Source organism: Prionailurus viverrinus, chromosome B3 (assembly GCF_022837055.1).
Source record: "Prionailurus viverrinus isolate Anna chromosome B3, UM_Priviv_1.0, whole genome shotgun sequence".
Classification (NCBI taxonomy): domain Eukaryota; kingdom Metazoa; phylum Chordata; class Mammalia; order Carnivora; family Felidae; genus Prionailurus; species Prionailurus viverrinus.
This window is the reverse complement of record NC_062566.1, coordinates 35,372,660-35,400,570: the sequence shown is the minus strand read 5'-3', so window position 1 is coordinate 35,400,570 and position 27,911 is coordinate 35,372,660. Positions and strand designations below refer to the sequence as shown.

General features: G+C 35.2%; 1 protein-coding gene across 2 annotated transcripts in view; it reads right to left on the bottom strand.

Moving 5' to 3' along the window:
- CLPX (caseinolytic mitochondrial matrix peptidase chaperone subunit X) overlaps nucleotides 1–27,911 on the bottom strand; it is a 41,171-nt gene that overhangs the window by 10,412 nt on the left and 2,848 nt on the right. For both annotated transcript variants that reach the window (XM_047863544.1, XM_047863545.1), the window contains exons 2-9: nucleotides 19,423–19,583; nucleotides 18,307–18,424; nucleotides 10,999–11,153; nucleotides 8,105–8,264; nucleotides 6,796–6,837; nucleotides 2,314–2,490; nucleotides 1,771–1,935; nucleotides 887–975 (exon numbers count right to left, since the gene is read on the bottom strand). In XM_047863544.1, coding sequence (XP_047719500.1) covers nucleotides 887–975; nucleotides 1,771–1,935; nucleotides 2,314–2,490; nucleotides 6,796–6,837; nucleotides 8,105–8,264; nucleotides 10,999–11,153; nucleotides 18,307–18,424; nucleotides 19,423–19,583 — 1,067 coding nt within the window. The remainder of the gene's footprint in view (nucleotides 1–886; nucleotides 976–1,770; nucleotides 1,936–2,313; nucleotides 2,491–6,795; nucleotides 6,838–8,104; nucleotides 8,265–10,998; nucleotides 11,154–18,306; nucleotides 18,425–19,422; nucleotides 19,584–27,911) is intronic.

Here is a 27,911-nt window from a genome sequence, read left to right as displayed (position 1 = left end):
TGTGGTTATGGTCAATGAGCATAATTAAACAAACTCCCACATTGCTACAACTAACATGAAAATCAAATGCACTATCACACTAACAATTCGTAAATTTATTTGAAATAGTTACAGACTCCTGATGCACTCAGGAAATAGTCAACTTAAAAAGCTGCTCTTGATGGTAAAGATAGAATTCTGACCTAAATACAGGATTATGACTCTGTAAGATGGTAGGCAACCATGGTAGGAACATTGAAAATTTGAAAATAGTTGATTTGTCTTTCACAGAAATTAAAATTCTTTTCTACTGCTAGTATTAAACTTTGAGACTACCTATATTTTGGGAGGCTTTTATAAAAAAATTATCTAGCACATTTTATAAGTGTGACCTTTTTGTCTTGGTCAAAATAAAAATGAAAGCAATTTTCCTTACCCTACAGTTTATGTCATAATTAGTTACCAATAAAAAGTCAAGTTGCAAATAGATCATTAAGACTTCACTTATGACTCTCCATGAAATGAAACACTATTTTATCTATTTTATCCTATTGTCAAGTGAAAAGAATAAGATACATGTACATACTTCATTTATGTCTAATTAGAACCAGAACTTTCAAGAGTCATCTAGAAATGTTTAACTGGGCCTCTAAAGAATAAAACCAACAAAAGTCAAATGTCATTTTTTTCTATTCTTTAAAATAATTTTAATTTCCTAAGAAAGGTAATTTGGTACTTAAAATCACCAACAGCTTTCTGAACTACTTTAAAATGGTATGTGGAGTTTGGGGTGGAAGAAATAAACAAAACAGAATCTAATTGAATGCGAAACCAAACGTACAATATTTGGGAGGTTGATGTATTCCCTTCCTTTTAGTGGGCTTGAACAAAATATTCAACTGCTTACTTGCTGAACGCCTTCTCCACCTACATCCCGTAACTGATGAATGCCTGGCACACTGCCAATCTTATCTACTTCATCCAGAAAGACAATTCCTATAATTTAAGGAGGATTCTATTTATAATATGAAAATGATATACACAAGATAACCTCAGTTTTAAAAGACTAAGTAGCTAGAGAGCAAATATATACAAAGCTTAATTTTATAAAAATACACTGCCTGATCTCCCATTCATCATTGTGTAAATGTTTTATAATTTATTTCATAGAGCATCACTAGGGTATGATAACAATTCTGACATTATTTATCTACCCCACTAATGTTTTCAGGTTCTTTATTCTACGAGGCTGAGATAAAGGTATAGTCTTGAAGCAGGAGGTATATACAGTGCTGGTACTAGCAAAACTTTTTACTCTTTCCCACCTATACTCTTGTCTTAAAGGAATTTGGACAAGAACTTGCCAAGCTCTTCATGTAAATAAGGACAGATGATAGATGGGGAAAGGAGAAATGCAGCATCTAGGACATCCTGTAGGTCAACAAGCTAATCTGCTTCTAGATTCATCCTACACTCTCTTGCCCTTGTCCTTGTCCTCCTAACCCACCCCAGGATCAGGAGTCTAGAGGGAAGTCAGAACAGGAAAAATAATGATAGCATTAAGGATCTAATGGAATAATAATCTGGCCTGTTTTCACCCTAGTAGCCATCTTATGACAATAAGGCAAAAGCAAACTTTGTGGTCCTTAGTATGCTAGAAAATGTTTAACATAGCTACCTTTATACAATTACAAAGTTTTATTCCTCAACTCAAAACAAGAATTATAGGATCTCTTAATGCTTTCCCAATAGTCTACATCTGGGGATAGACAAACTATACTGAAAACATACCTTGCTGTGCTTTTTCTACATTATAATTGGCATCTTGGAGCAGTTTGGCAATCACAGATTCAATGTCTTCGCCTACATATCCAGCTTGAGTCAAAGTTGTACAGTCACAGATAGCAAAAGGAACATCAAGGCATTTAGCTAGAGTTTGTGCCAGCAGAGTTTTACCTACAAATAGAAATAGCAACTAAAAGTTTACGAAAAATATGTTGATATACAATTTCTCTACAAAAATGTAAAATGTATTAAATCTAAATAGTATATAATAAAAAATTACTTATACATCTTTTCTCTACTATTGTTCAGATTTAATGGTATGTTATTTTTATTACTCCTATTAAGATGTTAGGGATTGGGCTAAAGGGCATTGCCAATTCCTCAAATTCAGCCTGAAGTCTATGCACAGATACTGATAATGTATCCAAAGGACTGGCCCTTAGATTTCTTCCCAAGAGCCAGAATCCCCCAATCATAAGACACAGCTTGCAGAATCATTTATATTCTTTTTTTTTTTTTAATGAGTAATTTTTTCAGGAAGTTATTTACCTGACCCAGTTGGTCCAAGCAGCAAAATATTACTCTTTTCAAGCTTTATGTCATCATGGGAAGAATCCAATACTTCACCTCCTCGTTTTTCCTGAGGTATTTGTTGATTTACCTGTTGCTGCATTGATGCTCCTAGAGCATTACCATGTGGACTAATTCCAGCAATCTGAAGCAATTCTGAAAGAATGACAAAGAAATTATTAGAGCTTCATTTGATCTTACTTGAAAAAATACCCAATAAAACCCTAAATCTAAGACCAAACACATATTTAGAAAAACAAATATTCTGATATTCTGTCTTACCTAAAAAGGAAGAAAACCTCAAATTATCTAGTCACAAATGTAAAACATATGATTATTCAGGGAACCTTAAGTAAAATAAATGGATTCTTTTTACCCTCCTTATTTATGTAAATCCCTTTAACTTAAGGGAAGGCAGTGTAAAGGAAGGAGAACAGTGCTGACAATCACAAAGCTTTAGCTTTGGTCTTTCCATTGTGTCTAAAAAGATCTGTGATCCTGGGCTAGTCATATAAACTTTGTGTTTCTGTTTCCTAACCTAGAAAATGGCAATAATACCTGCCCTATCAATTTCAAACACATGGTTGGAAGGTATAAGAATAAAATGCAATTCATTTGGAGGCACTTTAAAAGACATATATAGATTTTTTCATTACAAATGAAGGACTATAGAAAAAGCAAGACACATTGAACACAGTGAACACAGTAAGACAACCAAGATTAAAACAGAAATAGGGAACCTGGGTTCTAGTCCTTTTCTATCACTGTGTGGCTGTAGGTCCATGGCAAATCACTTAACTTTACTGGGCCTGCTTCCTTACCTATTAAATGAAATTATCAAGATATATGACTTCTATAGTCTCTTTCACATCTAAAAAATGATTCTGTGAGTCTACCAGAGGAACCAAATACAGTAAGACTCACTATCCCTGGTTCTATCTGAATTTTGATTTTATAGGATCTTGAATGGATCTTTCCAGTCGCTTTATAAGACACACAATGCTTAACTAAATGGGAATGGTATTGCTGGTGAACTATCAGTTTATCAATTGGGTGCCTAAAAAGAGAACAACTTTGTTCTTACTCTCTGGGCTGAAGGAAAGAATTCCAATAGTCTTTTCAGTTATCCAGATTTGTAAATATCCATACTGTTCCTCATCATCAGCATTTGAGGAATCTGTGCTCATATCCTACTTGTTTATATTTTCTGGATTTGTTTTTAGGTTGTTTCTAATAAATGGATTAAGAATATCAGTACTTTCCAATGCATTACTGTTTTAATCAAACCAATATACAGATGTTCAGTTAACATAACTATTATTATGGTCCTATTCCATCTGGCTGGCACTTTCAAATTATCTTAGGGTCACACTTAAAGTAAATGGTTATCCTGGGGCACCTGGGTGGCTCAGTTGGTTAAGCGTCCAACTTCAGCTCAGGTCATGATCTCATGGTTCGTGAGTTTGAGCCCCACATTGGGCTCTCTGCTGTCAGCACAGACAGCTTCAGATCCTTGGTCTCCCTCTCTCTCTCTGCCCCTCCCCCACTCACACTCTCCCTCTCTCAAAAATAAATAAACATTAAAAAAAAAAGTAAATGCTTATTCTAATCATCAAAAATAGGCATTGAAGGGGCGCCTGACTGGCTCAGTCAGTTATGCATCTGAGTCTTGATTTCAGCTCAGGTCACGATCTCATGGTTCGTGAATTCAAGCCCCACACCCGACTCTGCACTAACAGCATAGAGCCGGCTTGGGATTCTGTCTACTTCTCTCTCCGCCCTTCCCTCGCCTGTTCTCTATATCTTCCTCAAAATAAATAAAGATAAAGTTTAAAAAAATAGGCTTTCAATAAACATTTTAAATTGTGCTACATTTGATGGTTATTAGCGAATAATTCACAATGCTGTGCCTCATTATAATCCATATCAGGAAAAAAAATGCTGTCTCTTACATGAGTTTAGTTAGTTAGCTAGTTGTCCCCAGTAAAAGAAAATTTCTTTTTTTATTTCAGCAAAATCTAGTTAGGAATTGTCACAATATAGGAAGAGGCTTTTGCTCGAGTGTAGGTTGGCCCAATGGGGTAAAAATTATTAGGTGAACAAAAATTTGAACAGAAGTGCAAGAAGCATATTAACTACAGTAGAGTCACAGAGTAAATGTGTTTAAGTTTTTAAAAAAATTATTTATTTTGAGAGAGAGACTGGGAGCAGGAGAGGGGCAGAGAGAGAGGGAGAGAGAGAATCCCAAGCAGACTCTGTGCGGTCAGTGCACAGAGCCCGACATGGGGCTTTCGAAACTGCGAAATCATGACCTGAGCTGAAATCAAGCCACTCAGGCACTTCACGATAAATGTATTTGACTTACACATGATTTAAGTTAAATTTAAAAGAGAGGAATAATTTAAATAGTACATGATGTTTGTCATTCCATTTCATGAAATTATGCTCCAGAGTAAACTTGAAATAACTCTCCTTTCATTTAGTTTGTTTTTCTGCATCTCTCTCAATGCATGAAGCAGCTCTCTACAATCAGTGAGCAGACTAGTGTATGGTTAGTTGCATGGAGTTCATTAGCCATATGGCCCTGGGCAAATTCCTTAAAATTTCCGTAGTTCACTTTTCTTATCTATAAAATGGAGGTGAAAATAATAGTTTCTGTCTCATAGGTGTTAGGAAGATTAAATCAGTTAAAATATGTAAAACACTTAGAACTGTACCTGGCAGAGTTTTATAAATGTTATAAAAGAATTTGCTATCAGTATTGCTATTTTCCTAGTATTTAAGTTACTTGTATAACATAGCCCTTAATGCAAGCCAACTGTTTCATCTGGTGCTCAACTTAAGAAAAACATTATGTTCCAATGATGGAGACAAAATCTATCAGTCTTACTGAGTGTAGTATATCTGACATGTGATTTCCAAAAGAAACTTTAAAGAATATTTTGATTATGTGTCACTTTAGGTCTAATATCCTAACTTTAGAACCTATAACCCCACATATAACAAGTGGAAACTATACATGAAAATAAATTCTATTTAAGTTTTCAAAATATTACTTCCAAGTCAATCTGTCATTATAATTATGAATTGCTTTTACCTAGGTTCTTAGATAGTGTTACTTGTTAACATTTAAATTTCACTAAATCACTACAATATATTTCTTTCAAAATATTCATTATAGACTTTCCTTTACTAATTTAATTCATACTAGCTTCACAAGTTATCTGTCCAAATTTATGAATATAGCACTGACAGCATATTTGATTATATTTTTGGTTTAGAAAATAAAAATTATACATGGACTTAAAGTTTATTATTTAGATCTCACATTCTTATATATAATCTAATTCTACTGCATTGTATTTAATCTTACCATGCATGATATACTTATTATTTCCATACAATTTAAGAATACTAGAAATAGTACAATTTTATTACATGCACTAGATCTCATGCCAGAATTGGTAAACTAGTTACATTCTCATGGCTCATCCAGTATATACAGTATACTTCAAACAGTAGATACATAATATAGCTTGGTTCAAAGGCAAATATAAAAGTACCAAACTTATAGGTAAAATGTGTTCATAGTGGCTTATCTGTTTTATTTTGTTATTTTAATTACTGAAACAAAATGCAACGTGAATTTTTAAAATATTTTATTTACTTAAGCAATCACTCCATCCAATATGGAGCTCGAACTCATGACCCCGAGACCAAGAGTCGCATGCTCCTCCAACTGAGCCAGCTAGGTGCCTCTTTTTGTGAGCCTTTACCATCTGTGCAGCACTACATATCCACATCCAAAAAAATACGTGCAAGACAACAGAATGGCCACTATCCTTAGAATATCAGGTCCTTCCACACCCTCCATCAGACTATCTGATGCTTACAGGGACAATTCAGGGCTGGAAACACTGAGTTGGGGCTTAGTCATAATTTGCAAGGCTATACCAAGTTTCATAAACACCAAAAATAAAAAGTGTGGTTTCTGGCAAAGGGAATCTGGAAGATAATCTGTCTCCCCCAAAATTTCTGTCACACATAAGCAGGCCAACTCTGCTTGTATGGGGGGGAAAAAGATATAAAATAGCAAGCTACAGATTTTAAAAAACACAACTCCTGTTAACATGCATATAGGTATATATTTATAGAGAAGAACTATATATAATATTTTTTATTTCTCTAACATTATACTTTAAGAAATATCACAACAGAAAAGATAAAAATTGAATATGTGAAGTAACCCAACATATATAAAGTACACATGCTAGCTATGAAAAACTGTTCCAAAGTTATATATACCATGTATGATAAGCATGTTTAGATAATATACAATATCTTTCTTGGTAATACACAAGCTAATATATATCTACCATCACTACTGCTGACATCCTTCACTGAGATAAATCTCAAAAGGAAGAATGATTACAGAGGAGGACCTGAGGAGAGGTCACTTACTTGTAAATCTGTACTCATCCTCCCGTCTTCTTATTTCTAATTCTAAGAAAGAGGATAAAATGACAACATGAAAATGTATATTTGTTTAGTTTGGAGGAACAAATGAGGGATATCTCCCTTCTTGCCCTCTTCTAAATATACATAAAGAATGTGTTCATTAATGCTTTGTAGCTTTTCACATTATGAAAAAATCTATATGTTACATCCTGTCTATATTAAAAACATTAAAAACCCAAACATGTTAACGATGGCTGTCCAGTTGCTAATATCCACATTTGTCAAGTACTAACTTGGTATTTAAGAAAACAGAAGCAATAATTTAAATCTTCAACAAAAGTTTAAACTGCTCATATCATAAATACCGTATAACCATCTGTTTTCCCTATACTTCGAACACCTTAACTACTGATTTGCTGACTGAAAGAACCAGAAAAAATCGTTTTGTGTCATGACTAGATAATGCTATTTGGACTTTATAAAAATGAAGGCTCCAGGTCTTCCATTAGTTATTATGACTTATACTTTCTAAAAATAAAGTAACTGATACTACCACATAACTATTTACAGTAAATTCAACAAGTGAACAAGTTGTCTTCAATGAGCCAGTAAGTTATATATTTAATAGCTACCAAAAGTAATCAAAGGATATTATATAGTTTTTTAAATATAAGTATTTAGTAGAACTCCCTCAAATTGTAAAATGATGACTAAAAGAATGTAAAACGGTATATTATAGGCCTAAATAAGAAATCAGGGCTCCCTGGCCAATTAAAAACAAACAAAAAAAAAACTTTAAAAAACTTGCATTTTACTCTATTCATAGTTTTTTAAATAATATCCTATTAATTTAACACACATTATTGTCTACAGTAAATTTAAATTATATAGTATATCAGTAATACCAGAATCTATCATTAATAGGCATTATACAAATTTGCCCTTAATCTTACATATACTCTGTAGCTGGGGTCTAAACAGGAAAGAATGCTGGGTATGTTGTGTGACAGTGATCATCTATCTTCATACATCTCTGACTGAGGCACATGATCTGGTAATAGCGAACCAATTGTGGTGAAGTCTATAATTCAAAGATTATGTCTCAATCTCTACTCCAGTTACTTTCAAACATTTTTCACTGAGACCCTTGATAAGAAATACATTTCACTCTGTGACTCAGAACCCATGCACATATAAATGAAAACAAAGTTTTATGAAATACTAAAAGAATTTTAGGACAAAAGCAGAGTTGCAAATAAAGATTACCTCTAAGTATGTACACTCTATTTTAGTCAGTTATCAAAACACTAACCTCTAGGTGTTAATGATGTCTGCTTCTCAACCTCTGCTTGCTGTCTCAGATTAGCTGGGATATTGTTATATATTCTCTTATAATGATTGTACACAGCAACTGAAAGCACCTTCTTAGCAAATGATTGGCCAACAACATACTTGTCGAGGTAGTTATAAATCTGAAAAATGATTGGTTATGAATAATTTATTATGAGCTATCATAAAAAAAAAACACATACACACATTAAGAAGTTATACAGTGAGCATATTTGCTCACAGTTTTAAATTTGAACAAAGACCCATCAAAAACAAAATGCCAAGGGTATGATACTTATGCAGCAGTGATTCAGAAGCCCCAAACCTATGTGGACAAAAACACAATTCATTTGTTCTTTAGCTTAACAAAGTATCACTGTACTCATATAATGCTCTGCTGGTTTCTGTTCTATATATAATGTCATTAATCCTAATTTTTAAAAGTTGATTATTAAAGTCACTTGGAATACCTACATATGCCACCAGGAGTTTAAAGATATCATCATTAATGTAAATCATTAAAATAAATCATTTATTTATTTATTTATAATGTCATCAATCCTAATTTTTAAAAGTTGATTATTAAAGTCACTTGGAATACCTACATATGCCACCAGGAGTTTAAAGATATCATCATTAATGTAAATCATTAAAATAAATCATTTATTTATTTATTTATTTATTTATTTATTTATTTATTTATTTTGAAAGAGAGAGAGTGTGTGTGTGTGAGCAGGGGAAGGGCAGAGAGGGAGGGAGACAGAGAATCCCAATGTAAATCATTAAAATAAATCATTTATTTTTCTTTCTTTCTTTCTTTCTTTCTTTCTTTCTTTCTTTCTTTCTTTCTCTTTCTCTCTTTCTCTCTCTCTCTCTCTCTCTCTTTCTTTCTTTCTTTTGAAAGAGAGAGTGTGTGTGTGTGAGCAGGGGAAGGGCAGAGAGGGAGGGAGACAGAGAATCCCAAACAGGCTCCGCACTGTCAGCGCAGAGCCTGAGGTGGAGCTCAATTCCATGAACCCATGAGATCATGACCTGAGCTGAAATCAAAAGCCAGGCGCTTAACCAACTGAGCCACTCAGGTGCCCCAAAATAAATCCTTTCTATACCTCCCTCAATCACATGAATGATATTCTTCAGAAAGATAACATATTATAAATCTACTCTTTTAAAAACTAGGCATTATATAATTAAAGCCATTACCAGCAGCTATATGTTCGAATATTCACAAATATTTAGGTTTTTTTCTCAGACATTAACTTTAAAGCTACTCATTTATCTACATGGTAATCTAAAAAACCTTGTTCTTAGAAACTAAAGCTCTGTTTGAGACTTGGATATTGCTAACAGCATGGAACCTGGGGTAAATTCCTTCAGCTTTTAGTAAACAGAAATTAACTGTTAGGGTGCCTGGCTGGCTCAGCTGGTTAAGTGTCCAACTTCAGCTCAGGTCATGATCTCGCGTTAGTAAGTTCGAGCCCCTCATCAGGCTCTCTGCTGTCAGCATGGAGCCCACTTCAGATCCTCTCTCCCTCCCCTGCTTGCTCTTTCTCTCAAAAAATAAACTTAAAAAAAAAAAAAATTAACTGTTAATATTCACTAACTCCTGAAAATAGTTAAGTTACCTATTTTCTAGAACTTTAACTCTAATGTCTAAAGTCTAGACAACCTAATGGAGTATACAAAGGTCAATAGCTATATTTACCATTACACTATATTTACATGATAAATTCTTTAGTTGTTGACCATATGCTTTTTATTATGTTTTTTTAAAATCTTCTTGATTTCTGGGGCTCCTGGGTGGTTCAGTCGGTTAAGCATCTGACTCTTGGTTTCAGCTCAGGTCATGATCTCGCTGTTCAAGACTTCAAGCCCCGTGCACTGTTAGTGCAGAGCCTGCTTGGGGATTCTCTATCCCTCTATATCTGCCCCTCCCTAGCTCTGTTTCTCTCTCTAAACAAATAAACTTAAAAAAATCTTGATTCCTCACAAATTATATCTATAAATTATTAAATCTGCCACAGCACAATGGAAATAAATGGACTGGTGTCTTAACAGCATAAGAAAGCTACACTGAAGCAGAGGGTGAGAAATAATCTAAGTGTGCAAACATTTGAGACATGCAGAACAGAGGGCACATAGCCCCAGGGCCGGGCTCCCTGTTCTCAGAAAGAACAGACCAAGTACCCAATGTAGCTGGTAATACATTCTGCCATGTTTCATATGGCCAGATCATAGTCTGTCTGAGACTCCTGGAAGGAGCCCACACCACAAAAGCCACAGTGCTATATAGGACAGCCCTGATACACTAGTTGTGAGAAAATTTTGCTTCCATTGTTACACTGAGGCTGTTTTACCAGACAATAGACTAATTTATGGGGAGAAATTGCAGTCTGGTGTTAATAAGGGGCCCCAACTAAGAAAAAGAAATCCATAGCTGCTCAATTTTATGGATATTATTTTTTTATTTTTCTAAGTAGGCTTCATGCCCAGTGCAGAGCCCAATGCAGAGCTTGAACTCATGACCCTGAGATCAAGACTTGAGCTGAGATCTAGAGTGGGACGCTTAACCAACTGAGCCATCCAGACAGCCCCTGGGTATCATTTTAGATTAATTTAGTATGAACACCATTTTAACAATCATCCAACTCTATTTCATTGCTACTGAATGCAGTAATCATAACATGGGAAAATAGCATTGGGACTCCATACATAAATTCCAAGTACCAAATATCAATAAGAATTTAGCTACATATAGTCTATATTAAGAACTTAATACTTGTTTAGGTACTAGCATTAAGATCCAATGTCAACTGGGAGAGGGGAGCAATGAAATGTTTTCAAGACAAAGTGCTTATAGGACTGAGCTAAGACCTATACCTTCTTGGGGGGAGGAGGTGGTTTCTGTTGGAAAGCCAATTTTACAGCTTCTGCTGCTGATTCAGGTTCTTTAATTATGCTTTTCTTGGAGTCTGCTTCAGATAGCACAACAAAAAAATGATGACATTTTTCACACTTCACAAAGCGGGTGGATGCTGTAAAAGGAAAGGTCAGCAGAGAAAAATAAATAATTCAAATAGCATTTAACATTAAAAACTCACTGTAAATGAAAACTATACACTTGACAAAAAGTAGGTTTGTAGTTCCTTCACTAGACACAACAAACAACCTAGTTTACATCTAAGATAGATGATACAGATAAATGAGTTCATTAAACCACATTTTGTTCATTTCCACTAGGTTCTTTCATTTTGTGATATACTTCATTAAGAGAAAAGATTGGCTGACATTCTTTCAACTTCCCATTCATTAAATTTAATTGTAAAAACAACCACTATAAAAATATTAATCACTTATTTTATTGAAATACTTGAATGAAAAACTGTGAAAAAAAAGTAAAGCACAAGTAAATTATTCTATTTTTTCAATATTTCCTTATGAAAAACTTCAAATATACACAGAAGTTAAAAGAGAGAAATCAGGAGTGCCTGGGTGGTTCAGTCAGTTAAGCATCCAACTTTGGCTCAGGTCATGATCTCGCAGTTTGTGAGTTCGAGCCCCAAGTCGGGCTCTGTGCTGACAGCTCAGAGCCTGGAACCCGCTTTGGATTCTGTCTCCCTCCCTCTGCCCACCCCCTTGTGCTCTCGCTCTCATAAATAAATATTTAAAAAATAATAATAAAAGAAATCAACTCCAATCACCCAGAAAAAGGGGGAAAAAAGTATATTCTTTAGGTTCCTTTCAAGCCTATGAGCATTTTTATTTTTTTTTTTCAACGTTTTTTATTATTTATTTTTGGGACAGAGAGAGACAGAGCATGAACGGGGGAGGGGCAGAGAGAGAGGGAGACACAGAATCGGAAACAGGCTCCAGGCTCCGAGCCATCAGCCCAGAGCCCGACGCAGGGCTCGAACTCCGGGACCTCGAGATCGTGACCTGGCTGAAGTCGGACGCTTAACCGACTGCACCACCCAGGCGCCCCACTATGAGCATTTTTAAAACCATGATTTGGTAAACATAAAATTGTTTCATGCCTTCCTAATTTTTATCTTTAACAACTCCACTAGTTCTTATTTCTTTAGCTTAAAAACCACTAAGAAACTAACAAAATAACATTCTCACTCATATTGACTTATAGATAATCATACAGCTTTTGAAAACAATAAAATAACAATTAAAAATGAGGGTAAAAAAAGGGTCTCAATTCCAATGCATCAGCTATAGAATAACCTATGTTAAACCAAAGTGGATTTTTTTATCTCCTTTTAAAACACAGCTGTAGGATATATGTATATGGACATAAACTCTTAACCTTCTCTAAGTCTACCCCTACTAATGGTAAAGGTACCTTGGAAAGCAGCACAGAAGAGACTCACACAGATTACTAACAGATACAGAACAAAAGATACACAGGAATTAGTTACAGGTTGGTAGGTCTGGGTAATACATTTTTGAATTAACCTTTGTGTAATCTAACTAGAAAAACTGCAAAGAAGAATATTTAAATCTATGAGAATCTCTCTTATGGGAACAGTGTAACTACCTATTCATAGATTACAAGAAAAACTGTACTGGTAAGCACACCTAAATCTCACAAAATAATCTATATTAAAAAAACCCCAGACAATTCCATAGTTCAAAAATAAATCTAATTATTAATTCAATCTAATGCTTATTTGTCTATTCTTAAACACAAGGCCAATCAAAAATACGTCTGGATAAACTCTAGCAGCAAATTTTAAACTAGAAAAGAGATCATCCATGTTTTCTTTGTATTAATCACCTATAAATGCTTACCTCAAGAAAGAGACCACACTATTCCAAGTACCTTTGGTTTACACAAGCCCCAATACATTATCACCATTCCCCACCATTGGGAAAGATAGTCAATGGCCTTTACTCTAAAATGAAGCTTCATCTTACAATTGTTACTGATGGTAAACAGGGCAAGGATTAAAGGGCAGAGAATCCTCTGATCTAGTTCAGGCTGTTTGACAGGAAAATCTGGCCTGAGAACATAAGAACAAAATATTTCTCTAAAGAAATTAGGTCAAAGGGAAAGAGACTAAACACCAACAAATCTCATTCCTCTTTGCTTACCACAGATGAGTTATTTACATTCTATTTGAATATCACAATACCAATTTGACGATGGAACATGTTTAATGTATACCCAGGTTAATTTTATTTATTAAAATGCTGTCTCAGAAAAAAAAATAATACAAGCACTGCAATGCTTATTTTTTACTCATACAGACAAGTGGCAAAATCTAATTTTGTTGAATTGTCAGGGAATAAACTTTCCTTTAAATGATTACTACAAGTATACTATATTCTTTTACATACAGAATACTAATCCCAGTAAACATGCTTGTATTATATGCCAACAATAGATTACTTCAGTAAAAACTCTCATATTTGTTGAAATGAAAGTTCTTCATGATTTCGAACATGTTTCAGGGCCCAACATTAAATCTCCAAACCAAACAGAAAAGTTTAATTCCTACTGTATTAAGACATGTAAGTACAGTAAGCCTTCAAAAAGTATTATATATATAAAAATAAAAACAACTAAAATAAATAAAAGTGGGGAGACTATTCACATTTGACAAGTTGTTATTTAAATAGGCAAAATAAAACTGAAGAACAATATACATTTGTCCTTATAATAAAATATTTCTTAGATATTATTCTTCGATTCCTGATGACTTTCTATGCATTCATAATGCTATCTATAAAAATTGTATTTTATTTCCACAAAGTCAAACAAGAATAATACCACAGTAAGAGAACATAAAAATCCCTACATATACATGGGAGATGGAATATATACAGACAGGTCCATGAGCTAATAGTTCTTACACTTTGGGAAAAAATGACAATAAAAGTTATATAAAATTCAAATTTCAGTGTCTTTATACAAAGTTTTATAGGAACACAGCGATCCTCATTTGTTTACATTGTCTATGATTGCTTTCTCCCCATAACAGCAAAGGAGAAGAGTTGCAACACTGACTACAGGGCCCACAAAGCCTAAAATATTTACTATTTGGCCTTTCATAGTAAAAGTTTGTTGACTCCTGCTATACGGTATTTATAGGAAAGAACTACCCATAGAATGAAAGAATATGTTCACAAATCATACATCTGGATAAAGGTCTAGTATTCAGAATATATAAAGAACTCTTTGTAACTTAACAACAAAAAAGACAACCCAATTTAAAAATGGACAAAGGATTCAAACAGTCTTTTCTACAAGAAGATACACAAATGGCCAATAAGTCCATGAAAAAAATGCTTAACATCTTTAGTCATTAGAGAAATGCAAATCGAAACCACAATGAGATGCCACTTCATATCTCTATGATAGTTACAATAAAAAAGAGCAGTGTTAAAGAACATGTTGAGAAATTAGAACCCTCATACATTGCTAGTCAGGTTGTCAAATGGACAGAATAACATAGGTTATTCTATAGCTGATGTAAAGTTTGGTAGTTTCTTAAAAAATTAAACACAAACTGGGGCGCCTGGGTGGCACAGTCGGTTAAGCGTCCGACTTCAGCCAGGTCACGATCTCGCGGTCCGTGAGTTCGAGCCCCGCGTCGGGCTCTGGGCTGATGGCTCGGAGCCTGGAGCCTGTTTCCGATTCTGTGTCTCCCTCTCTCTCTGCCCCTCCCCCGTTCATGCTCTGTCTCTCTCTGTCCCAAAAATAAATAAACGTTGAAAAAAAAAAAAAAATTAAACACAAACTTACCATTTCACTCAGCAATTCTACTCCTAAGCATATACCCAAGAAAAGTAAAAACATGTACACACAAAAACTGGCATACAAATGTTCACAGTAGCATTATTCATAGTAGTCAATAAGCAGCAACAGTTCAAATGTCCATCAATGATGAGTGGACACACAAGGAATACTATCAGCCACAAAAAGCAATGAAATACTGATATATAATAGAACACAGATGAACCCTGGAAACCTGAAAGATGAAGGCAAAAGAAGCCAGACATAAAATGCCACATATTGTATAATTCTATTTATATGAAATACCTGGAATAGACAAATCCATAAAGACAGCAAGTAGGTTTATGGTTGCCAGGGAGGGGAGGGAAAGGGGTAGAAAGTGACTACTTAAGGGGGATGGGGCTTCTCTTTGGGGTGACAAAAATGTTCTGGAATTAGATAGTAGTGACAGATCTAAAACTTGATGAATATACTAAAAACCCCTAAAATGTACACCTTAAAAGGAAAGGACTAGACCTGTATATATCAGCACACAACTCTAAAAAAATTGCTGAGGCGAGGGGCACCTGGGTGGCTCAGTTGGTTGAGTGACCGACTTCAGCTCAGGTCATGATCTCACGGTTTGTGAGTTCGAGCCCCGCGTTGGGCTCTGTGCTGACAGCTTAGAGCCTGGAGCCTGCTTCGGATTCTGTGTCTCCCTCTCTCTCTGCCCCTCCCCCACTCATGCTCTATCTCTATCTCAGAAATAAACATTAAAAAAAAATTTTTTTTTTAAATTGCTGAGGCGAAAAAAAATTGGTAAAAACATGAACAATTTGATACCATTTATGCTTTTTAAAAGTTACATGTTTGATGAAGATATATTACAGAAATGTATCTTTAACTTTTACCTACAAAGTTCTACCTTTTTTCTTATAAAGGGGGATACACACATACATTCCTCAGGTAATTAAAAATAATTAAAAATGACCAAAAAAAGTAGATAGTTATCTAAACATGCCATTCCTGGGGTGCCTGGGTGGCTCAGTCGGTTGAGCGTCCAACTTGGGCTCGGGTCATGATCTCACGGTTTGTGGGTTTGAGTGCTTGTGTCAGGCTCTGTGCTGACAGCTCAGAGCCTGGGGCCTGCTTCAGATTCTGTGTCTCCTCCTCTCTCTGCCCCTCCCATGCTCATGCTCTGACTCTCAATAATAAATAAACTTCAAAAAAAAAAAAAAAATCTAAACAGGCCATTCACAAAAGAACTACAAGTGACCAAAAAGCACATAAAAAGATGTTTATGAACCAGTAACTAAATAAATGCAGATGCAAACAAAATGAATGGCCCAAGATTCAACAAAACTCTCCAATTTTCAGTGAGTAGACACAGAAGATCCTCAGCATCCAAAAGAGATGCATTCTGAAGAGACTTGTACTATGGGTGAATAAAACCAAGAGAGGAGGGCCTCATCTCACTGTTGAGGGCCTACCACTCCTATGGAGTAAAGTTCCAGAGGATAAGACAGTGTCATGTTCATCGCTGTTTATTTTCTGAGCCTGGCAGTGTCAGTCTCAAGAGATATTTGCTTACTAAATTATTTATAAGGATCTACTCTTCTTTTACTCTTTTCTTCCCTATTCTCTACTTCCACGTCCCCTCTCCCCAATTAGAATTCTCAAAGGAAACCACTTCAGCCCTAAGTTGATTAGATAATATTAAAAATCGTGTTTTCCACACTTGGTCTCATTGTTAAACATACATATTCTAGGATACCATCCAACATCTACAGAATCTTATCTCCAGGGAAGGAGAGAATCTGTATGTTCAAGAACCACCTTGGGGTGCCTGGGGGGTTCAGTGCCCAGCTGGCTCAGTTAAGCTAAGCATCTGACTCTTGATTTCAGCTCAGGTCATGATCTCAGGTTTGTGAGATTAAGCCTCACATTGGGCTTTGCATTGACAGTGAGGAGCCTACTTAGGATTCTTTCTCTTAAAAAAACCACAACCAACCACCCTCAATGATTAATACAACCTGGCAAGTTTTGAAAACACTGTGTAGAAGAAAAATAAATTTCATCTATCCTTAGAGAATTCCAGTTGGTAAAAATGTATGGAATAGGAACTTCTGAATAGCAAATCTTCACTGCTCTGTGACCCTGGATGAGTTACTTACACTTGCTAAAATCTTAGCTTCTTCACTAAGCTAAGAAAATGAGGATATGCTCTCTCCTGACAAAAGTAAGATTGTGAGAATAAAATTATATATACTGGCATTTATTAAATATTAGTTTCTTTCCTTTTCTACTCTAAGAAATTATTCTTTAAGTCTACAAAGATTGAAATCTTTCTCTGGAAAAAAAAAAAGAAAATTCTTGATTAAAAATGTATGCCAATAGGACATTGCCATTATGAACTGAGCAATTCTCAGACTCTCTGAAAGAATTTTATCGCTTCATACCAGATTTGTTAATAGCAAATGTTATTTAGAAGTTTTATCATCTAGTTCTACCACTTTCATTTTATGTTGCAACCAAATTAGTATTCATTCAGACTGATTCCTCTCTTTGATCTCTTATGAGGCAAAACTACCAAGAGAATCTCAAACATTCCACCTATAGAATGGAACGGCTTTAAAAGTCTTTCCAAAAATTGTAAAACCATGCTACATATAGTACTTTCTCATACAGTGGCCAATTAGTATTAATAATAAACATAAAACTGTAACTGAGATCTCAATATTTGGGATAGCATATAGAGAATCCTCTGCAGCTAATCATCAGAAACTGAAACTTCTGACAAACCTCACCAATGACCTTTTCAGTTTGACTATACAGAAAGGCTGACATGATAGTGTAAAATAATTTACTCTTGAATTACCATTACCTCTAATCATGTAGGAAATGAGTTGTTTGATTCATGAAACAAAAGATCTGTAGTAGCATCTTTGTATTTCAGAGAGTTACTGCTGACACTAACAGCAAAAGTGGGACTGTTGATTTCTTCCTTCTCTCAGTGTCTGAATCATTAATAATTATCACACACTTTATAGAATTAAGGGTTTAGTTCCTCTGGTTCCTCAGCGAGGGAAAACACCTTAATATTTGAATGACCGACCTCTGCAGCTATATGAGATGCTCAACAGGTATTTGAAGAATAGAGTAATAACAGAATAAATACGCCTTGGTTCTCCTATAGCTCAAATTTGAACACTCACAAAATCCAAATTTGAAATAAACACACACATGGAAAATAAAGAAATAAATAGTTTTCTTAAATTATTTCTTATACCACATTGCAAAGTATTACCAGTTATGGGGATTTTTAGTATCTGGTGAACATAAGGGAGAATCATGTTAAGTTCAGGAAGAACATGACTCTGGTTTATGTAATTTACACATTTCTATGCAATTTGTGATTTGTAGAAAAGGTAAGGAAGATAAACAACAGAGGAAGTAATACTTACACACGAAGGTCTCTACATGAGTGCACAAGTCGCCACATTTAGGACAACGCAGCTGGTTTCCACCTTTCCCTGAACTCCCAGAGCCTGACTTTTTACTGTTTCCCTCACTTGCTGATTTCTAATGTTCATACAGGAGAAAAAAAGAGTGTCAATTATTACTTTCAGGCAACCAATTTATAGGTAAGTTAAATATAAGCATGTTAGCTTGTAATTAATCTTATAATTTTTATAATTTCTAGAGTGGAATTATTAGTATTATTTATAACTCTACTATTACTGGTATCAAAAGATCCATTTACCACAAAAACAAAACCAGTTCTGGTAAACACATGTATTTATCTGTAGTCCTGCTTTACATGGTATGAGCCAGCATATATAATAAACAGCTTTCTTTCCATGACTCAATCAACACTAGGAAAAAAAGCTACTATAGGTAAAATACATTTCAGTGAAACTGTATCAGGAGCTACTATCATGACAAGTAGTGATTCATAACTTTCTTCAATCTCTAAAATGGGGATTTTCTCATCTCTAAAATGGGGATAATTTCACCTACTTTGGAGAGTCATTGTTAGGATTAAGTGTGGATATCAAAGCACCTAGCATTTTGTCTTATATGTAACATTAGCTCAAGTGTTAGTGAAATTCACATAATGAAAAAAAATTGAAAATAATTCCTTGATCCAATACAATCACTGATCATCTACTTGCTAGCTACAGAGTAGCCCAACATTAAGTTGTAGAGATATCCAAAATTTTTAGGTAGAGAATGAGGTGGGGTTTATACTATCATGAATTGTTAAGAGTTGTGAAAAAAGACGGCTATTCCTAATTTAATCCTACAGACTGCATAGATTTAATGAAGCTTCTTAATACTTTGGAGTGTTAGAAATTTTAGTTAATGCTAAGTGCAATACTTATATAACTAATTTATGGTTGAAACTAAAACACAAAATAAAATTACATAAAATTCTTCACCTGATTTTATATATTTCACATTTCCTACAGAAAACATATAAACCAATGGAATAGAGAAAACTATTATTACATTTAATTGTTTGAAGGAAGGAACTCAAAATATATATATATATATATATTCCAATAAAGATAAGATACCTTATTTCCATCTCCAGAGCCATCTTTACTTATCCCATCTTTTGATGCAAAGTATGCTGGTGTTTCCGTAAAGGTTCTAAAGGGAGCTCTTCGTAGAATCTGAGTTTCAAAGGTCCCGAGCCTTCCTAAAACAGGTATATGAATGCGACCACAAGATATACCTAGAAATACAATGAGATTTATTAGTCTACACATCAAACATTAACATGCCTTCAGTAAATCCCCTGAAAACAAAAATTCCTTAAGTATAAAGGAGGTTGAAAAAACTAGTTTTCACAGAGGTAGTAACAAAATGGTAAATGTTGACACCATCAGAGGCAAAGCCCCTTTAAAAATAGGCCAGACCTGGGCCTCTGGTAAATAAAGATGTTCCTTTCTGGGCCTGTCCTTTGATAGTGAGGAAAGACCATTTGGGTTATTGCAATGAGTGGCTCTTTGAAAGTGTGAGAGATGAGCAGTTCAACATCTGCCTAATCTGTAGGGAAAAAAGGCCATTTACACCCTATATTCTAATTCTTCTTTTATTATTTCTATCAATGAGAATAAGCAATTGACATAAACACATGTGTTTTAATGAAACATTTCAATCCTATAAAAAATTTTAGTAAACACTATAACCACTATCTTGCTTTCAAACATTTTAACCTTTACCATGTATTTTTTTTAATTTTTAATGTTTATTTATTTATTTATTTTGAGGGAGAAAGAGCGTGAGCAGGGGAGGGACAGAGAGAGGAGAGAGAATCCCAAGCAGGCTCCACACTGTCAGTGCAAAGCCTGATGTGGGGCTCGAACTCACAAAGTGTGAGATCATGACCTGAACTGAAATCAAGAGTTGGATGCTCAACTGAATGAGCCACCCAGGTGCCCCTTACCATATTTGAAGTTAAGATTATTAAAAAGGATATAGGTTAACCCCTGACTTATGTGGCAAACTTTTTCTGTAAAGCACCGGGATGGTAAATATTTTCAGCTTTCTGGGCCATCTAGTCTCAGTTCCAACTACTCTGTCTGTAACATGAAAACAAACAAACAATATGTAAACAAATGGGTGTGGCCAGACTTGGTCCATCAAAAGATCACTGTTGGCTGAACCCTGTTTTTTTTTCTCATATAAATACAAAATAAACTCCTAAATAAACTATAGTCAATGGCAAAAGAGCCATAATGTAAGGCAGCATTTCCCAAGTTGGTCTTTAAAAGAGTGTTCCCTACACAAGAAAATCAAATGATCTTAGATCAAACAAAATTCCACAGATTCAGTACTGAATATTGTAGGGCTACTCAGAACCCTGCATAAGTTAACATACATTAGTGAATTATAATGAATCGCCAAAGAAGGAAGTTTCCCAGCAGTTTATCACAGCCATTAGGAGGTGATAACAAAAAGGGGGAAGGGGATTAAGTCAATACTTAAATAAATTTAAGAAACTGATTTTATCTCCCTCGTTTTGTTCCCTGCAAAATTCTCAACCCAGGCTTTAAATTCTTATTTCTTTACAAGTTAGGGCTTTTAAGAGATCATGCACATATGCATGTACTATATCCAAACACAAAAATTGGTTTAAAATTACATCCTTTTAACAACTCAAAAGCAATTGTTTAGTTATATAACTGACTGACTTTATTAACTCCAGTTTTCCAAAACATTTGTGTACACTGTTAGAACTAGTTTCTAACAAAAATAAAAACATCAAACTTAACAGGAAAGATACAAAGTTTCTCATCTCTACACAAATTCACAAACACTAAAAAAGGAATAAGATTTATGACACTCTAGTCCCTAATCCATAGACTGTAAAATGCTGAATGCTAATTAAGCTAATTAGTGCCGATCAATTAATGCTTAATTAATGAATATCAACATTAAAATACATTTGATGTTTTTCTTCTAAGTGATGTTTTCAAAAGACACTTCAAACTTTCTCAAGCATAACATTTGCCATTTTTTTGCAGTAAATGATAGCTATTACTCTCATTAGAATGAGATTTAAAGTAGTTCATGAATTTTAAGCCAAACATTAATGATTTTCAAAGGACATAATGTGATTAAACATAATATGGTTTAATATGTCAATCTAAAAAGCAAATCTAGAAAAGTAATGGGGGAAAGTGATAGATGAAATGAAGAATAGAGAAACTTGAGGTGCCTGGGTGACCTCAGTCAGTTAAGCATCCAACTCTTTGGTCGTGATCTCACAGTTTGTGAGATTCTCTGTCTCCCTCTCTCTCTCTGCCCATCCCCACTCACACCGTTTCTGTCTCTCTCTAAATAAAAAAATACAAAATTTAATGGATGTTAAGACTAGGTGATGGGTATTTGGGTGTCCCTTGTTCCATTTTGCATATGTTTTAAAACATCCATAAATTGGGGCGCCTGGGTGGCGCAGTCGGTTAAGCGTCCAACTTCAGCCAGGTCACGATCTCGCAGTCCGTGAGTTCGAGCCCCGCGTCGGGCTCTGGGCTGATGGCTCAGAGCCTGGAGCCTGTTTCCGATTCTGTGTCTCCCTCTCTCTCTGCCCCTCCCCCGTTCATGCTCTGTCTCTCTCTGTCCCAAAAATAAATAAACGTTGAAAAAAAAAAATCCATAAATTAAAATGAATGGTAGCATAATAAAATAATTTACTATAATCTATGTAACAAGTATAACTTTTTAATCAAACCATTACAACGTATTCGCAAAAAAACCTAGTTACAACAAGCTTTATATCAGACTATGTACTTGGATGTTTAGAATAAAACTTAACCTTCAAGTATCACACACAGTGTATTAATTCCCATTTACAATAAAATACATCTTTTGGGGCGCCTGGGTGGCTCAGTCGGTTAAGCGTCCGACGTCAGCCCGGGTCACGATCTCGCGGTCCGTGAGCTCGAGCCCCGCGTCGGGCTCCGGGCTGACGGCTCAGAGCCTGGAGCCTGCTTCCGATTCTGTGTCTCCCTCTCTCTCTGCCCCTCCCCCGTTCATGCTCTGTCTCTCTCTGTCTCAAAAATAAATAAACGTTAAAAAAAAAAATTAAAATACATCTTTTAAAATTGTGTTTAACAATTTATCATAGCTAATATTATTAGAAAATAAGCTGAAAATAAATTATCTTCAAAAATTTAAGAGAAATAAAAATTACGAACAAGAACCTTTCAAAGTCTACTTATTCTGAATAGAAAGAAAAATAAGTCCTTCACTTAAATAATTTACCAAGTAACATATAAAACCAATGCAATCATACAGTTACCATAAAAAAATACTGTCTGAAAAACATGTTCATGTCATTTAAATTTCTAAATTTGAGAATTTCTTGGCTGGCTGTGATGCAGTTTAACATTCTATGCATAGCACGGATTGCAAGGGGTATTCCCTGGTTCTGACTCAGAAGGTTGCAGGTGGGATCCAATAATGCATTTCTTTTTTTGTTTTATTTTTGAGAGAGCGAGAGCAAGAGCGAGAGACAGAGTGCACTGTGCACAAGCAGGGGAGGGGCAGAGAGAGAGAGAGACAGAGAGACAGAGCCAGAGAGCCAGAATCCAAAACAGGCTCCAGGCTCCGAGCTTTAAGCATAGTTTAATGCCAGGCTCAAACTCACAAACTGTGAGATCATGAACTGAGACAAAGTTGGACACTTAACTAACTGACTGAGCCATCCAGGTTGCCCCCAAGAATGCATTTCTTTTCTTTTTTTTTAAAGCAGGATAAATTATTTTCTTTTAGCGGGGGCAGGGAAGCAGCTAAGGGAGAGGGAGGGGAAAACAAAGAGAAAAAGAGACAGAGAGAGAAAGAGAGAGAGAGAGAGAGAGAGAGAGAGAGAGAATGAATCTTAAGCAGGCTCCATGCTCAGTGAAGAGCCCGACACAGGGCTCAATCCCATGACCCTAGGAGCATGACTTGAGGCAAAATCAAGAGTCAGAAGCTCCATCCACCGAGCCACCCAGGTGCCCCCCCACCCCCACCAAGAATGCATTTCTAACAAAATGCCAGGTTATACTGATGATGTTGGTCTGGGACCACACTTTTTAAACTACTGTATTGAACAGTGTAAATGATTAGTCACTCACCAATCCTATAAAATCTTCACAGAAATCACTGTAACAACCTAACCAGGATTTTTAAATCCTTTTTATGCCATGAACCCCTTTGGGAGTCTGGTGAAGGGTACGGATGGACCCCTTCTCAGAATGTTTATAAATGTATAGAATAAAATACATAACAAAGGAAACCAACTGTATTGAAGTAGTTATCAAAATATTTTTAAAATATGCTTCTTGCCAACATCATACTTAATTGGTGGAAAACGGAGAGCTTTTCCTCTGAGGTCAGGGGGAAGATAAGGATGTCCACTCTCACCACTTTTATTTAACATAGTACTGGAAGTCCTAGCCACAGCGATTAGACAAAATAAAGAAAAAAAGGCATCCATGTTGGTAAAAAAGAAGTAAAACTCTACTTGTAGATGACATGTATAGTACATGTAGAAAACCCTAAAGATTTCACCGTAAAACTACCAGAACTGATAAATGAATTCAGTAAAGTCACAGGATACAAAGCAATGTACAGAAATCTGTTGCATTCCATATACACCAAAAAAATGAAACAACAGGAAGAGAAATTAAGGAAACAATCCCATTTACAATTGCACCATAAACAATAAAATATCTAGGAATAAACTTAACTAAAGAGGTGAAAGAAAGACCTGTATGCTGAAAACTATAAAACGCTGATGAAAGAAATTCAAGACGATGCAAAGATATGGAAAGACATTCCATGTTCATGGGCTGGAAGACAAATATTGTTAAAATGTCGATACTATCCAAAGCAATCTACAGATTTAATGCAATCCCTATCAAAATACTAACAGCATTTTTCAAGTAACTAGAACAAACAATCCTAAAATTTGTATGAAACCACCAAAGACCTCAAATACCTAAACCAATCTTTAAAAAGAAAACTGGAAAGATCACAATTCCAGACTTCAAGTTATATTACAAAGCCGCAGTAATTAAAACAGTATGGTATGGGCATAAAAATAGACACACAGGTCAATAAAACAGAAAGAAAAACCTAGAAATAAACCCAAAATTATATGGTCGATTAATCTTCAACAAAGCAGGAATGAATACACAATGGGAAAAAGTCTCTTCAACTGTCAACATCCCAAAGGGTGTTGGGAAAACTGGACAGCCACATGCAAAAGAATGAAACTGGATCACTTTCTTTCACCACACACAAAAATAAACTCAAAATGGATTAAACACCTAAATGTGAAGCCTGAAATCATAAAAAAATCCCTGAAGACAGCACAAGCAGTAATTTCTCAGACATCAGCCATAGCAATATTTTTCTAGATAGGTCTCCTGAGGCAAGGAAAACAAAAGCAAAAAATAAACTATTGGGTCCACAACAAAATAAAAAGTTGCTGCATAGCAAAGGAAACAGTCAATGGCAACCCACTGAATGGGAGACAACATTTGCAAATGATATATCCAATAAAGGGTTAGTATCCAAAATATATAAAGAACAAATACAACTAAACACCCAAAAACCAATCCAATTAAAAAATGGGCAGAAGACTTGAACAGACATTTCTCCAAAGAAGACATCCAGATGACCAACAGGCAAATGCTAAGATGTTCAACATCAGTCATCTTTAGGAAAATACAGATCAAAACTACAATGAGATATCACCTCACACCTGTCAGATTAGCTAAAATCAACAACATAAAAAACAACAAGCATTGGCAAGGATGTGGAACAAAAGGAACCCGATTGCATTGTTCGTGGGAATGCAAGCAAGTGCAACTACTGTGGAAAACAGTATGATGTTCCTCACAACATTAAAAATAGAACTACCCTATGATCCAGTACCCAGTACTACTGGGTATTTACCCAAATAATACAAAGTCACTAATTCAAAAGGATACACCCCTATGTTTATTGCAATATTATTTACCAAACTATGGGAGCAGTTCAAGTGTTTATCGATAGATGAATGGATAAAGAAGAGATGATACACACACACACACACACACACACACACACACACACACACCACTCATTCAACCATAAAAAAGAATGAAATCTTGCCATTTGCAAAGACATGGATAGAACTAGAAAGTATTAGGGCACCAGGTGGCTCAGTGGGTTAAGCATCCGACTCTAGATTTTGGCTCAGGTCATGATCTCATGGCTTGAGCCCTGTATTGGGCTCTGTGTTGACAGCACAGAGCCTGCTTGGGATTCTCTCTCCTTCTCTCCCTGCCCCTTGCCCTCCTGCTCACTCACTCGCTCTCTCTCTCAAAATAAATGTTAAAAACAAAAAAAAAAACAAACAAGAAAAAAACCTAGAGAGTATTAAGCTAAGCAAAATAAGTCAGTCAGATCACACCATATGATTTCACTTATGTGGAATTTAAGAAACAAATGAGCAAAGGAAAAAGAAAGAGAGAGAAACAAAGAAACAGACTCTTAAATATAGAGAACAAAACTGATGGTTACTAGAGGGGAGGTGGGTGAGAGGATTGGTGAAATAGGTGTTGGGGGTTAAAGAGTACACTTATGATGGGAAAAAATAATAATAAAATAAAAAATAAAATAAAATATGCTTTTTAATTAACATAATTAAATAAGATTTAAAAGCTTTTTAAATAACTACCATGATTTCAAAGTAGTAAAAAGTATAAACGATTTTTTGAGATATGAACAACTGTAGCATGACACAAAAATATTTGTGATTTTGATTGGTAACAAATTCATAGATACTGCTAATACTACTGTGGGTTGTTGCCTACGTTCAAAATTGAAGGAAATGCTACATTTCAGTTAGTGATTAGTGAAAATAAAGTTACAGGAACTTCTGAATTCTATCCCTGGACACTCTGGAGGCCTGTGAACTTCAGGGGAAGAACCCCTACAAAAGCCAAAAAGGGAAGTATTTCTGAAAAGTATATTTCGAAAGAATACTTGGCAGCAACAAGAGAAGACAGTTAAAAGCTAAACCATTTACAAAGCTTTTGTCATACGGATAAAACTTTGAGTTTTAGATCTGCTTTAAAAAGAAACAGCAGAATAAGGTACCTTGATTTTAGAGCTATTAAGAACTAGCAGAGTAATTTATTCAACTTTTAAATATTCGAATTTCTATATTCAATCTTAAACCAAGCTATCTCTAAAAACATAAATGATTCAGCTTAAAAGATAAACTAATCTTTAAATTTTAGAAACTAATGAAAAATTTTAAATTATCATCTCTCTCTAGTGACAATATTTAAGTGTATAACAATTGATGAAATGGCAAATCAAGTTAAATGCTTGCTTAACCACCTAGCCTCTAAAGACCTCTAACAAAAATTGGAAAAAAAATTCAACAAAAACAAACAATACCAATCAACTTAGTAGATGCTTACTGCTTTTATTAGTCTTAAAAATTCAATTTATGCCTGTTATTGTTTCCTGAATTCTGAATACTTCTTAATAAAGGAAAATACCATCACTCCTATAATAGCTTTCCTCAAGTTTAAAAATGTTTCATGGGTTTTCAGCAAGGCTAGTCCGCTGGTCTGAAGAGGAATATGCCAAGAAAAGAGAAATGTTTATCAAGAAATAGTTTGTGATTCCAGAAATAAAGATTCTCTAACATTTATTCTAATTTGTATTGTATTTAAATAACGAGACTTAAAATCTAGCTAAAACCTGTTAAGATAGGCACATTATGCAACTATCATGAAAATTATGATGGGCACCAACATGTTGGAGCATCTTCACATTTACACCCTCATGAGGTGACACTCTTTCACTGGACATGAACTTAAAGGAGCCAAAAATCAAGGGAATTACAGGTGATTCCACAATTCTCACAGCCAAATTCAGACCAAGTACTGTCATTCAGAGTTTCGTTAATGGAATCAAGCATTCCTGAATGCACATATTTAGAATGTTGATTGTTCTGTATGCAAAGCACATTTAAAATACGTATGTACATATGTACAAAAATAGATAACAAATTGAAAAATACCAGCAATTTGGGTAGAAAAAAAATATTTAAAATTTCTCCTTTACTACAAGTTTCACTCAAAGAGCATAGTGTGAAAAAACACATTAAATAAGATACACATAGCCCACCAGGAAAAGAAAACAGATCCAGTATCTAGTATGACAATTTACCAAATTTTTCTTCAAACTACCATTTAAAATTTTTGGGGCGCCTGGGTGGCACAGTTGGTTAAGCGACCGACTTCAGCCAGGTCACGGTCTTGCAGTCCGTGAGTTCGAGCCCCGCGTCAGGCTCTGGGCTGATGGCTCGGAGCCTGGAGCCTGTTTCTGATTCTGTGTCTCCCTCTCTCTCTGCCCCTCCCCCGTTCATGCTCTGTCTCTCTCTGTCCCAAAAATAAATTAAAACGTTGGAAAAAAAAATTTTTTTAATTTTTATTTATGGGGGCCTGGGTGGCTCAGTCAGTTAAGTGTCTGACTTTGGCTAAGGTCATGCTCTCTTGGTTCGTGA